General features: G+C 41.5%; 1 protein-coding gene across 2 annotated transcripts in view; it reads left to right on the forward strand.

Moving 5' to 3' along the window:
- The window catches only part of LMBRD2 (LMBR1 domain containing 2), a 59,730-nt gene that overhangs the window by 39,912 nt on the left and 4,898 nt on the right, over nucleotides 1-14,920 (forward strand). For both annotated transcript variants that reach the window (XM_077462858.1, XM_077462859.1), the window contains exons 11-16: nucleotides 3,367-3,548; nucleotides 5,560-5,693; nucleotides 9,026-9,131; nucleotides 9,215-9,312; nucleotides 10,211-10,314; nucleotides 13,342-13,388. In XM_077462858.1, coding sequence (XP_077318984.1) covers nucleotides 3,367-3,548; nucleotides 5,560-5,693; nucleotides 9,026-9,131; nucleotides 9,215-9,312; nucleotides 10,211-10,314; nucleotides 13,342-13,388 — 671 coding nt within the window. The remainder of the gene's footprint in view (nucleotides 1-3,366; nucleotides 3,549-5,559; nucleotides 5,694-9,025; nucleotides 9,132-9,214; nucleotides 9,313-10,210; nucleotides 10,315-13,341; nucleotides 13,389-14,920) is intronic.

Consider the following 14,920-nt stretch of genomic DNA (forward strand, 5'->3'; position numbering starts at 1 on the left):
GGACGGCATGATCCCATGAGCTGTCGTAGATATATTTTGGTCTCTTTAACCACTTCCCGACCAGCGCACGACGATGTACGTCGACAGAATGGCACGGGCAGGCATATTGGTGTACAGGTACGTCCAATATTCAATGCCGCCCTGCCATCGGGAGCGCGCTGCCGGCGGCGCGCTCCCGCGCTGGTCGGGACCCCCGTGAGTCCGGTCGCGGGACCCGCGGACTCGATCGCGTCGGGCATCCCCGCGATCGTCTCACGGAGCGGCCGAATGGAGGAAATGCTGTGTAAACAGCATTTTTCCATTCTGCCTAGCAACTAGTGACGCTGATCTCTGCTCCATGTGATTGGAGCAGAGATCAGTGTTCACTAAATGAAAGCCCAACCCCCCCCACAGTTAGTAACACACCCCTAGGAACACTTAACCCCTACACTGCCACCCACTGGTTAACCCCTTCACTGCCAGTGTCATTTACACAGGAATCGCTGCATTTATATAGCAGTGATTACTGTATAAATGACAATGGTCCCAAAAATGTGTCAAAAATGTCCGATGGGTCCCCCACAATGTCGCAGTCACAATAAAAATCGCTGATCGCCGCCATTACTAGTAAAAAAAAAAATAATAAAAAATTATTAATAAAAATGCTATAAAACTATCCCTATTTTGTAAACGCTATAACTTTTGCGCAAACCAATCAATAATCGCTTATTGCTATTTTTTTTTAACCAAAAATATGTAGAAGAATACATATCGGCCTAAACTGATGGAAAAAAATGTTTTTTTATATATTTTTGGGGGATATTTATTATAACAAAAAGTAAAAAATAATGCGTTTTTTTTCAAAATTGTCGCTCTATTTTTGTTTATAGTGCAAAAAATAAAAACCGCAGGGGGGATCAAATACCACCAAAAGAAAGCTCTATTTGTGGGAAAAAAAGGACGTCAATTTTGTTTGGCAGCAACGTCGCACGACCGCGCAATTGTCAGTTAAAGCGACGCAGTGCCCAATCGCAAAAAGTGGTCTGGTCTTTGACCAGCAAAATGGTCCGGTCTGCAAGTGGTTAAACGGGATAGCAGGCGCACACCCGCTGCACAGAAGTGGGGTGCCGATGCTCGTGACTGGGGGTCGCGATGACAGCTGGCCACGAGCGATTGCGGGCATGAGAGGCAGAACAGGTGTGTGTGTGTGTGTGTGTGTGTGTGTACACATCCCAGTTCTGTAAGGATAGGCGAGACAGATCGTGAGTTCCTACGAGCTGGGAACCACAATCTGTCATCTCCTATAGTCAGTCCCATCCCCCACAGTTAGAACACACACATAAGGAACACAGTTAACCCCTTGATAGCCCCCTAGTGTTAACCCCTTCCCTGCCAGTGACTTCAATACAGTAATCAGTGCATTTTTATTGCACTGATCGCTGTATAATTGTCAATTGACCCAAAAATGTATCAAAAGTGTCCGATGTGTCCACCATAATGTTGCAGTCTTTTTTTTTTTTACCAAAAATATGTAGAAGAATACATATCGGCCTAAACTGAGGAAAAAAAATTGGGGGTATTACAGCAAAAAGTACAAAATATTGTGTTTTTGTTCAAAATTGTTGCTCTTTTTTGTTTGTTTTATAGCGCAAAAAATAAATACCGCAGAGATGATGAAATAATGCCAAAAGAAAGGTCTATTTGTGGGAAAAAAAGGACGTCCATTTTGTTTGGGTACAACGTCGCACGACCACACAATTGTCAGTTAAAGCGACGCAGTGCTGTCTCGCAAAAAATGGCCTGGCCATTGAGCAGCCAATTCTTCTGGGGCTGAAGTGGTTAATTTTCAGAGATTTCCCCTTACTTCCTGTTTGGCTGTGAAACAGGAAGTGAAGGGAACTCTGCAATGGGACACAGATGGCAAATAAAAAAAGGGGAAGGGTTATAACACTCCCTTGCTTTTGCCATGATGGGGCAAACAAAGGTTTGCCTATAGTTCTACTTTAACAATAACTTAAGAACTTTTAATGAAGCCTTTTCTTAAAGCGGAACTTCACAAATTTTTTAAAATCTTTTCATCTATTAAATCTTCTGCCCTTGCTTTTGTTTTAACTGTGGATAGTAAAACTTTTTTTTTACTTGCTAAATCGCACCAGTGTGAACCAGGGCTAAGTGTAAAACAACCTTGGTAGTTGGCTAGTATGAAAGCCATCACAGTATTAACTGCATCTGAGCACCACAAACCAAAAACACTATTTAATTCATTTTTAATATTTAATGCAAACTCCCCCATCCATCCATGTCTCCATACTATTTTGTTGAGAAATCACTTTGATTAGCATTTTGGCTGTGGCCATCTTGAGTATGGGCAAATGATTCATGTAGCATTTACTTCCTGGAATTCATCTGCCCTTAGCTCAAGCATGCACGCAGGAGAGTGTGTTTAGATGAGAAAACCTTTGCTCCTCTCCTCCCCTCCTGAAGGCTCTTGGGATGTATAACATCATTTGCCTAGGCAAGAAACCAACAGGTAACTGAAGAAATGTAAAAAAAAAAAAAAAAAAGTTTAACCACTTCAGCCCCGGAAGATTTACCCCCTAAACGACCAGACCACTTTTTTGAGATGGCGGCACGGTGTTGTTTTGACTGACAATTGCGCAGTCGTGCGACGTTGTACCCAAAGAAAATTGATGTCCTTTTTTCCCCATAAATAGAGCTTTCTTTTGATGGTATTTGATCACCTCTGCGGTTTTTATTTTTTGCAATTTAAGCAAAAAGACAGACAATTTTGAAAAAAACAAAAAAACAAAAAAAAACTATTTTTTGCTTTTTGCTATAATATCACACATTTTTTTTTTATTATTTTTATTTTTATTTTTTTATTGCAATAAGTATTTATTGATTGGTTTGCGCAAAATGCAATTTTTTTAAAATATATATATATATATATATATATATATATATATAATGTATGTATGTATATGTTAAAAAAAAAATCCATTTTGCGCAAACCAATCAATAAATGCTTATTGCAATTTAAAAAAAAAAAATTGTGATATTATAGCAAAAAGTAAAAAAAAAATTTTTTTTTTCAAAATTGTCAGTTGAGAGAGTGAAGTTCCACTTTGGGATGGAAGGTTCTAATGTTCAGGTATTCCTGAAGAGCATTGGAGCAATAAAGGTTGTTCAGCCAATTGTTGTAAACGCGGTACTCTTACATCCTAGACCTACCAAACTGGTAAAGATAGAAGTGGTATGTGTTTAGGCTTTTACACAAAGACTGTTTGATCATTAGATTGTAAGTTTCTTCGCTGATTTGAAGGGTTCTCTAGTGCCAGGAAAAAGTCCAAATAAAATGTGATCTTGCCTCTCTCTTGTTTTGCACAGAGTGGTACTGGGAGTGTCTGCTGCGGCCCTGGTGTTCTCGGATCCTGGCCATCGTCCTGGCTCTGTTCTCCGCTGTGGTTGTGTGGTCAGAATGCACATTCTTCAGCACCCACCCCGTCCTCTCTCTTTTTGCTGTGTTTATTCAACAGGCAGAGAGAACTTATAACTATATTTACATAGAGGTAAGTTCATTCCGGTGACACGGTCCACCTGCTGATTGATGAATCTTCTTCCTGCTTCTCATTTTCTGCTCTTGCTTGTTAGTGTATAAAAACCCAAAAACCAAATTGTAATATGTTTCACCTCACCGGTTGTTTATATGTGGTGGCCACATTTTTTTTTTTTTTTTTTATTATTATTATTTTTTTTTTTTACTTGATGATTTTGCTTTAACAAAGTCATGAGCTCCTCCCTCTGATCACTCTTCCCTCTCCTCATGTCAGCATGTTCCTTTGCAACACCTACATATAAAATAGAGCCCGATTGACTCCTAGTGCTGGGCCTCCTCATTCTTATCTGAGTGCTGCTGGGCAAGGGCTAGAGATTTGATAATATCAATACAGAAACAGTGTATATATGTGTATGTGTGTGTGTGTGTGTGTGTGTGTATATGTATATGTATATGTATATATATATAGTGTGTGTGTGTGTGTATACACACACACACACATACACACACACACACACACTGCATCCGGAAAGTATTCAGTGCTTCACTTTTTACACATTTTGTCACCTTACAGTTCAGTTTTGTTATCATAAAGTTCTACAAACAATACCCCATAGTGACAATGTGAAAGAAGCTTGTTTGAAATGTTTGCAAATTTATAAAAAAAAATTAAATCCCATGTACAGTATTCACAGCCTTTGCATTGTATGGCATTGGCAATGGCATTGTAGCAAAGTGTAATTTTTTAGACATTAATGGCTGTGTGTTGAGTTGTTTTGAGGGGACAGCAAATTTACACTGTTATACAAGCTGTACACTCACCACCTTACATTGTAGCAAAGTGTAATTTCTACAGTGTTGTCAGTGTGTGTGTGTGTGTGTGTGTGTGTATATGTATATATATATATATATATAAGTGTGTGTGTGTGTGTGTATGTTTGTGGCCACCATCCACTGATACCCGCCCTCCACTGATGCTCACCTTACCTGTGCTCCCCTGCCAATCTTTCCTCAAACATTGCAACCAATACTAAAATCGCAATTGGCTGCTAGAGCTGAGCACTGTTATATGGGAGGGGAGATTTAATTTTGGGTATTGGTGAAGGGTATGTTTTTATATGGAGGTATTTTTGTACTTTTTGACCTTTTGTAAATTCATAACGGAAATTTGATTCCATTATATATTTGTTTTATTTAATGTGTGGCACAAGCCATGTGAGCCCTATTAGATTGGCTGCTGTGTTGGTCTTAATGTCTGTGCCTTGACCTACCTTTTTGTTGTCTTGGTTTACCCTGGCTACATAGGTTACACCTGGAATTTAAAGTAAGTGGGTATACCATATGGATTTAGATTTCTATGATTTTTAATCCTTTCTGTGATGGGAGAATACCCCATACCCAGAACTATCGGGTATTGGTCCCAGGCCGGGGATCCTGAATAAGGATGAACTCAGGCGTGTTCTCAAGTCCAGGGGGCCCGCCAGGACTGTCCGTAGCGCTAATCAGTTAGTGAGATGTTTCCCGATCCATGGCTGCACAGACCGGAAATATCTCACTGCCTGTGATTAGCGCTGTGGAGTGTCAGCTTCGTGGCGGGCTTGAACATGTAGAGCTGAAAACATGCCTGAGCTCATCCTTGGGCCCCTTTCACCCTTGTGCGACTTGTCCTGTGACTTGGGACTGCAAAGCCACATGACAAGTCGTACCCCATGATTTCCAATGAGTACCATTCATGTTTGTGCCACTTCAAAGTAGTCCCTGTACTACTTTGATCAGACTTTGATGCAATGTTGAGTTCCATAGAAAATCGCTGCAAAATTGCGCTACTTTCAAGTTGCGGCAGTGTGAAAGGGGACTTGATCCTGAAGGAGCGAGGTTATACTCTATAACAATTTGCTCTTACTAGGTTAACAATTGATAGCAGTTCATGCTCCTAAGCTGTGCAGTTTTTCTAGTGAACACTGTTAATAATAATAATGAACAGTTTCATGTAATATCCATTATTGGCTTTCTCTCACTTCCAGGTGGCTTGTTTTCTCACCATATTCTTCTTGAGTATCTGCGTTTACTCCACAGTCTTCAGGATCAGAGTGTTCAATTATTACTACTTTGCATCGCATCATCAGACAGATGCGTACAGCCTCCTGTTCAGCGGCATGTAAGAGGATCAAACTGCTTTTACTACTTTATCTACGAAATGAATTTAATGAAACCCAGACCCCAGGTTCACATGGCCCAGTTCCATAGCAGGGATGAGCTCAGGTGTGTTCGGAGTCCTGCCTGGAAGCTGTCAAAGCGGACAGACAATCCTAGGTGGTGGAGGTATTCCCAGCAGCTGCAAGTATAAATGGCATACGTGGCATACCTCTGCCCATTTTTCTTATGGCCTCACCTACGGGTGAGCTTAACTTTACAAATGTTGCATGGGATGAAATACGTGATCAAAGTAGGAGGATCACTTTCAGGTTTTTGTATGAAAGTACTTAGTCTTCCAACCCAGACTTTCTATACATAGGGCTGCATCTTACACAAGAGTTAAAATTACCCTTTCACCTCAGGGTCACTCACACCACAATGCACACCCTGTAAAATAGGAGGCAATATACTTCACTTTCCAGTGACCCATGTGCTGAAACACCTCGGCATTGATTCTTCCCTGCAGGTATTTAACCCTTCCAGGTGGGTTCATTACTTTCTCTCCCTTCTATCAACCCTCCCACCTGCTTGCACACCTTGAAGTGACTACTTCTACCCCTTCTCATTAAACTGCACCCCCTTCGTTATGCTGTGGCATGGCTGGTTCAGAAAGTTAATGTACCAAGATCAATGTTGGCTATTCCTGAGCTCCCTAGATAAGCTTCTGAGCAGGATTATGGCAATCACTCTGGCAGGGGAGTGGTTGGCATCACCAGGTATCCTTTCAGGCAATGAAAGGGAACGGGTACACAAAGGGGAGCCTGTAGTGCATAGAAAGGATGTAAGTAAAGGACATACCCAGAAGAGGGTGCTAACTGATATTACCCACATAATTGGTCCTCCAAATCTTTAGATTTCAAAAATAGAGTATACTCGACAGGATCAGGCATTCTCTGAACACACTTGAAAGCTATATGGTGGGCTCCCAGAGCATCAGATAACCATCGTCAAGTCGGTTACTTGCAGTGGCGTGGTCTCCTTCAAATAAATTGGACCTTGAAAAGCATGCAGAATCCACAGCTTACCAACCCTGGATTTCAGACTATTGTGTAGCTTCAAAGATGACCAGGGATCCTGCAGCTTGAACTGTCACTAAATAGGTTAAAAGCTTGTTTAAAAAAATTAAAATCTCAACCTCCTAAGGTGTGCTTGCAGCTTAAAAAGGAATTCAATGTGTGGTGAATTTTTACATTGTTACATCGGTCTAGGTTTGATCAATATACCTGGCTGATCCCCCCCTGTCAGCTGGAAATCACTGACGTAGGCACCACCAATACAATGATTTGCACTTGCTTCCGGGTTCTGTGCCAAGCAGCTGCTCTTCTGAATTGTGAACACAGGAGGTCGGCTGATCAGCATGGGCACCATTTAGTAAATGCTTTGCATTTTCAAAATGAATGCACAATGCTCTCTGATTGCACAAGTTGGAAACCTTTTCTGCCCCACCTCTCCATATCATCCAAACAGGGAACATTGTGCATTCATTCAGAGAATGTAAAGCATTCTCTGATTGGTGCCCATGCCTAGCTGCCGACCTCCTGTGTTCACAATGCATCAGGCCCGGCCGCTCAGTACAGGACCTGGAAATAAGTGGAGATCACTGGTATAGTTGTCTACTTCAATGATATCCAGCTTCTATTGTATTATAACTGCTAACCAATCAGATTTTTAAGAGTAGTTTAGAAAATCTCACCAATTTTATATTATTTCTTTTCCTCCCGTTCTATTAAATCAGCCCAAGTGTATTTAGAAGCCTCTAATTTATAATAGGTATAGGGGAATTTTATGGGATTTTTAAGGTGCAAAGTAAGGTACAGTGATCTCAAGATAGAGTATGAAAAGTTTTCTTTAATTTAAAGACAGAATAACAATTGTAAAAAAAAAATTCTGGCAAGTATGTTTCAATACAATTTTTTTGCATATATGACTTTAGAATGGAGTTCCCAACATGTTTTTCCCATATTATGGGCTTCTTCAGGCAATGCTGTCCATTAGAGGTACAAGCCTTTTATTGAAAGAGAATGTACATATAGTAATCGGATCAAAAGTGAATTAAAATTAATTAAGATATACATACGTTTGTTTATTCACTCCTTTTTAGAGGTTATTTTTCAATACAAAATAGTTTTTACATACATGTGCACATTCAATTCAACGACATTATTGCTTAATATGCAAACAAAAGAACTCGCTGCTCCAGGTGAGACAGGAAGCTTAATGATATCACGGTGCCCGCCTCGGCTCACCTCTGCAATTTTGATGGATCTTGGAGTGCAGCCATTTCTTCAGTGTTGATATTATTGCTTACCCAAGTCTCTTGAGATATTATGTACTATGATCAAACCACTATATGGGTCAAAGTGTCTGCCGGCGTCAAGGAAACCAAGAGCTATAGGTGACCAGCTATAATAACAAAAGGATAATTAATTAATTTCAACATCAAAAAATGGGAATGAATCTCCAAAAGATAAAGATAGTATATATAAAAAAGAGGTCAACTTACAAAACTAGGTTTTGCAGAGAACTCTTTATCTATGGACATGAACTGGAACAAGCGGCCTTAAATACCCTCCATCTGGACATCCAGGCTGGATGCGAACGAAAAGACCGCACATGTACGAACCACATCATATCCGCCGCTCAACCCATCGCCGTTGGGTCCCAACGCCCGACCTAAGAGAGGACTAAGAGGCCACTATAGGGAGCCTCTTTGTCCTCTCTTGGGTCGGCCGTTGGGAGCCAGCAGTGACGGGTTGAGGGGCGGATATAATGTGGTTTGCGCATGTGTAGCACGGTCTTTTTGTCCGCATCCAGCCTGATTGGCCGGATGGGGGGTATTTAAGGGCGCTTGTTCAAGCTATTACACGCTTCTGAATAAACAAATGTATGTATATGGTATGATTTTAAATTGACTTGATGCGATTACTATATGTATATTCTTTTTCAATAGAAGGCTTGTACCTCTAATGGACAGCATCCCCTGAAGAAGCCCGGAATATGGATGAAACATTCTAAAGTGCTGTATCCATCAACTTGTATTGAACCGTACTTGCCATACTCGTTTTTTTAACAATTTTTATTCTGTCCTTTTAAATAAAACTTTTTATACTATATCTTGAGATCACTGCACCTTACTTTGCACCTTACAAATCCCATAAAATTCCCCTATACCTATTCAATCGAGGAATGTGGTGCTAATAATAAGTTGGTTTGCCCGTGGTTATAATAGTCATAATATTCTCCCTTTGCTGCCTTTTTATAATTTTTTTTTTATTAATGGTTTCTATTCCACAGGTTATTCTGCCGTTTGACTCCTCCGCTGTGTCTGAATTTCCTGGGTCTGACACATATGGATGGATCCATTTCTCACCAGAATTTAGTGCAGACTGCCTACACTTCCGTAAGTACATCATCCTAGCATTAAAATAGATCCAGGATAACACTGCTTTGTCCCTAATTTGGCTTTTCTCTCCTCTTTTATAGATTATGGGATCTTTAAAGGTTCTGCCACTTATTGCTGATGTCTTTTATATCTATTATCCCATGCTGGTCGTCATTCTCTGCATTGCCACATATTTCAAGTAAGAGATGCACATTAATATCTAGTTGAATCATGATTACCACTGTGATTTGTTGCATCGTTCTGAGATCCATGATCTTCTTTTAATGATACTGTGTTCAAATAACGGATGTTCAGATAATGGTTACAATAAAAAGGCTGTGTAGGTGCCTGTACTTAATTGCAGCAACCTCCTAAACCCTGCCATTGCGGCTGAATCCTGGGGCGATCACACAGGCTAAGCTAAGCTCTTCCAAATAGTGTTTTCCCATCCGCCCTACTTCCTGCACCTTACTGTAATTGGCTAGAGAGGGCAGCCCATCATTGTGTTGGGCCAATAGGAATGTGTAGGGTGTGGGAGGTAGCAGCAAACTCTGCCATTATGTGGAAGTGTCTGAGCTTTGCCTGTCAGAACAGCCCAGGACTTGGCCATCTCTAAAACACATACTGTATGTATACCTGAGACCGTGTAACACTAACGAGTCACATGACACTGGGGAGGAAAAATGGCTAATTGGGCCCAATTTGGACATTTTCACTTAAGGGTGTACTCACTTTTGTTGCCAGCGGTTTAGACATTAATGGTTGTGGTGTTGTTATTTTGAGGGGACAGCAAATTGACACTTTTATAGAAGCTGTACACCCACTACTACATTGTAGCAAAGTGTCATTTCTTCAGTGCTGTCACATGAAAAGATAGAATAAAATATTTACAAAAATGTGAGGGGTGTACTCACTTTTGTGAGATACTGTGTGTGTGTATGTGTGTATATATATATATTATGAATTTATGCGCACAAACATTTTACCTTTCCTTTTTTAAATGAATGTTGTAAAAAAAAAAAGTCAATATTTTACATACTGTGTGTTTTACATATTATGCTGTATAGTGTAATCACTTCTCTGTGTTCTCCTGTTAGTTTGGGTACTCGCTGCTTGAATTTACTGGGTTTCCAGCAGTTTATGGGGGATAACGACATGACCTCCGACCTGACCGATGAAGGCAAAGAGTTGATCAGAAGAGGTAGGTTCTCTTCATAGTTAGAAGTTATTTTAAGAAAGCTGTAAAATCCAAATGCCTGACCAATTGATGTTGAATGTGTTTTATAAAAGTGCTTCCTAAGCCTAGGTTCACATTAATGTGCAGGGAAAAACCCACGATCCGTGCATATTTCCTTTACCGCATTCAAATCTCACTGCCCTTGCGATCCACAGAGGGTGTCAGTCAGGGACGTTGCTAGGTGTGAAAAAGACCAGGTGCTTCAGCCCGAACTCCAAGCCTGGTGGTGGGGAATTGACTGCTTGGCGGGGGGGGGGGGCCCACTTTCTGGTTGCTGCCTGGCTCACCAATGCCCATCCATGCTGACCACTAAACTGACCCCCCTGGCACCTAAATTGACCCCCCTCCCCTCACACATACACTGACACCCCCCTCCCCGACACCTACACTGACTCCAGGTGACATCTTGACACTCCTGTAGGTCAGCCTTACCTATGTAGTGTAGCCCATCTCATTCTGACCACTCCACAGCAGGCTGCACGCACCAGGGAGAGGGAGCCAGGATAGGAGAGCCGCTCCACTGCCCGCCCATTTACACAGAACGTGCAGGGATCTCCCTGTGCCCAGCACAGCCGAAATATCATTCCCACCTCCTCCTGGACCCGACAGCGCCTATGATGGATGTCACATGTCCTGTGGTCTCAGCATTGGACAAGTGGGACGTCATAGGAGCCTTGTCCCGGAGGCAGGACTTTTTGTACATCACTCGGCTGCGCTGGATAAGCAGATCGTTCCTCGTTGCCTGTGGAAATAGCTAGGGGCTAATAACACATTTAGGACTATCGAGACCCGAAGCTTTTTGGGGGCACACCCGGGGCTCCAGCCCCCTTCCGCTCCCCCCTCCCAATGCCACTGGTGTCGGTGCATTCTTAACAACACTCCAAATGCAGGTCGCAAATGCTGTGTGTTTGCCGGCACCAGATCGTGCAGTGCGGTTCCAAAACTGCTGCGTGCACGAGTTTGAGCCCATTGTACGTTTTTGTAAGTTTGCCCACTTACAAAGAAATGCAGGGTCTTTAATTGTTATCATAGATGTATTTTAAATGAGAAAAGACAGAATATCAACCAAAAATCCAGAAAAAAAAAACATGATATAAATGTTATAAATTGAGTTGCAGTTCAGTGAGTAAAATAAATATTGGATCCCCTACCAACCAACAATTTTGGCTCCCACACTCTGGCTACAGTTTGTGCTCATGTGGTACACAGATTAGTCCTGTCCATTTAAGAAGGTGCTCCTAACGACAACTTGTTATGTGTATAAAATACCCCTGTCCACACAATCTTTCTTCCATTAAAACCTCACCATCATGGGCAAGACCAAAGAGCTGTCAAAGGATGCCAGGGACAAGATTGTAGCCCTGCACAAGGCTGGAATGGGCTACAAGATCATCGGGAAGAAGCCTGGTGCGAAGGAGACAACTTTTGGAGCAATTATTCAAAAATGAAAGAAATGCAAAATAACTATCAATTGCTCTCGGCGTGGATCTCCATGCAAGATTTCTCCTCATGGGGTAAGGATGATCATGAGAAAAGTGAGGGATCAGCCCAGAACAACATGGAGGGAGCTTGTGATCTGAAGGCAGTTGAGACCACAGTCACCAAACAAACTATTGGTAACACAATATGTCGCCGTGAATTGAAATCCCGCAGCACCCGCAAGGTCCCCCTCCTCATGAAGGCACATGTACGGGCCCATTTGAAGTTTGCCAATGAATGATTCAGAAAAAGATTGTGAGAAAGTGCTGTGGCCAGATGAGAACAAAATTGAGCTCTTTGGCTAGAACTCGACTCGCTGTATTTGGAGGAAGAAAAATGCACCATCCCAACAGTCAAGCACAGGGGTGGAAACATTATGCGTTGGAGCTGTTTCTCGCTAAAGGTACGGGCCAAATTTGCTGCATTGTGGGGCCAATAGATGGGGTCCTGTATTGTAAAATCTTGGATGAGAACCTTCTTCCCTCAGCCAGAACACTGAAGATGGGTCATGGATGGGTCTTCCAGCATGACAATGACCCAAAACATACCACCAAGGCAATAAAGGAGTGGCTCAAGAGAAAACACTTTAAGGTCATGGAGTGGCCTAGCCAGTCTGCAGACATTAATCCTTTAGAAAATGTATGGGGAGAGCTGAAATTTCGAATTGCCAAGTAGCAGCCAAGAAAACTTAAGGATTTACAGAAGATCTGTAGAGTGGACCAAAATCCCTCCCGAGTTGTGTGCAAACCTGGTAACCAACTACAAGAAATGCTTGCCAACATGGGTTTCTCCACCAAGTGCTAAATCATGTTTTGCTTGGGGATTAAATACTTATTTTCTTTATTTTTGGTTAATATTCTGTCTCTATCATTTAAAACACACCTATGATAAAAAATCTAGTCCCTTCATTTCTTTGTAAGTGAGCTAACTTACAAAATATGCAGGGGATCAAATAATTTTTCCCACTGTATGTCAAGGCAAAATAAAACAAAAAATATGCATTACATTTCTGCAATATATTTCCCAGTCCATATGAGTGCAGAACAATACCTGTTGATCTGCCAGAGATGCACAAAGCTCTTCATTTCCTGTTGTGGGCTGCCAGCGCACAGCATTATTTTGGACTGAGTGGTGTAAGCTCTGCCCAGTTGTCTTTGCTAAACAAATTATCCACTCCCACTGTCAGATCTACACCATAAAGGCAAATTCTTCTATAGTCTAATATGAGATGTGGGAGAGGGGCTCTGTGAGATGACACAAGAAGTGTGCGGTGGACATGGGGCAGCTCTGAGTTTTTGACAGGTGTGTTCTTCTTTTTTTTTTTTTTTTTTTCCCCAAAACAAAACTCTTTCAAAGGTTTATTAAACTGACCAAAAGGGAACAAATGAGAGAAGTTCATTGTTGGGGTTTACATACATTTTAGGAATATTTAGTCTATGTTTAAATTAGAAGTCTTTTATTATCATTCAAAGGATATGACCAGTTTTATACTTTTTTGTCTTTCTACTTTAGAAAAGAGGAAACGTCAGAGGCACGAAGATGGTGAAACTCGCAGGCGGGTGCGTCATATTGTTTTGTTTTTTAAAAGTTTTTATGGTTTTCTTTGTATGTGGTTATGGGGATGGCATGAGAGCCTAACCAAGAAAACCAAACAGAAAATGACCAGTTCTATCAATGGTATACTGAATAGAACACATCTGCTCAGTTAGTTCATTAAACTATAATAGTTTTTCATTTTTGAAATACAAATATTGTACAACATCTGTAATAGCTTTTGCGATATCCTACTGTAGGTACTTGATTACATGTTAAAGTGGTTGTAAAGTCGGAAGGTTTTTTTTATCTTAACATTCTATGCATTAAGATAAAAAGCGTTCAGTGTGCAGCAGCTCACCTGAGCCCCCTAATACTCTTCTGAGCCCCGTCTCGATCCAGCAAAGTTGCAGGAGAGACTCGGCTGCTTGGGCTTTCCCTCTTGGTTGGCTGAGACAGCGTGATGCCATTTGCTGCTGTCAAAGTCAGTGAGCCAATGTGGAGAGAAAGGGGGCAGGGCTGAACTGGGACTCCATGTCTGAATGGACACGCAGCAGCTCGGCTAGGGTGCCCTCATAATAAGCTGCTTACTGTGGGGGCACTCAGCTGGAGGGAGAGGCCAGGAGCACATAAGAGGGACCCGACAAGAGGAGGATCTGGGCTGCTCTGTGCAATACCACTGCACAGAGCAGGTAAGTATAACATGTGGAAAAAAAAATGAGACTTTAATATCACTTTAACACATCTAGGTAGATTCAGGATTGGTAATAATAAAATGTTTATAATAAAAACATCCCTTTTTAACTGCTTGCTGCCCAGCACATGAATATAAAAGTCTTGGGCAACAAATGGTTATACCAGGATCATGGCTGCAGCCTCTACTCATGCTGACAGACGCAAGTAGAGGAGAGCCAATCGGCTGCACTGATTATCAGTGCAACGCCCCGAGGATGCCCACCCATGGCCATCAAGGATGGCAATCATTGCCAATTAGGGATGTCACTCCTTGCCCATCAGTAATGCCTGCCAGCTCCTCTTATCAGTGCTGCCCATCTGTGCCGCCCATCAGTGCCAATTAGTACCGTCTCATCAGTGCCCATCAGTGAAGGATAAAACTTTTATTATTTTATATTATTATTAGTATTTTATATTATTTTTTATTTGTAGTGCAAAAAATAAAAACCCCAGAGGTGATCAAATACCACCAAAATGAAGCTCTATTTGTGGGAGAAAAAAAATGATAAAAAAAAAATTGTGTTTTGGGTACAGCGTTGCATGACCGCGCAATTATCATTCAAAATATGAGAGTGCTGAAAGCCGAAAATGGTCTGGGTAGGAAGGTTTCTAAGTGCCCTGTAATGAAGTGTTTAATGACGTGCCATTTTTTGTGATATGGCACTGCATCAATTTAACTGACAATTGCGCTGTCGTGCAAAGCTGAACCCAAACAAAATTGATGTCCTTTTTTTCCCACAAATAGAGCTTTCTTTTGGTGGTATTTGATCACCTCTGTGGTTTTTATTTTTTGCGCTATAAACAAAAAAGACAATTTTGAAAA

This window comes from Lithobates pipiens, unplaced genomic scaffold, assembly GCF_037356315.1.
Source record: "Lithobates pipiens isolate NorthernLeopardFrog02 unplaced genomic scaffold, aLitPip1_a1.2 Scaffold_3, whole genome shotgun sequence".
NCBI classification, from domain to species: domain Eukaryota; kingdom Metazoa; phylum Chordata; class Amphibia; order Anura; family Ranidae; genus Lithobates; species Lithobates pipiens.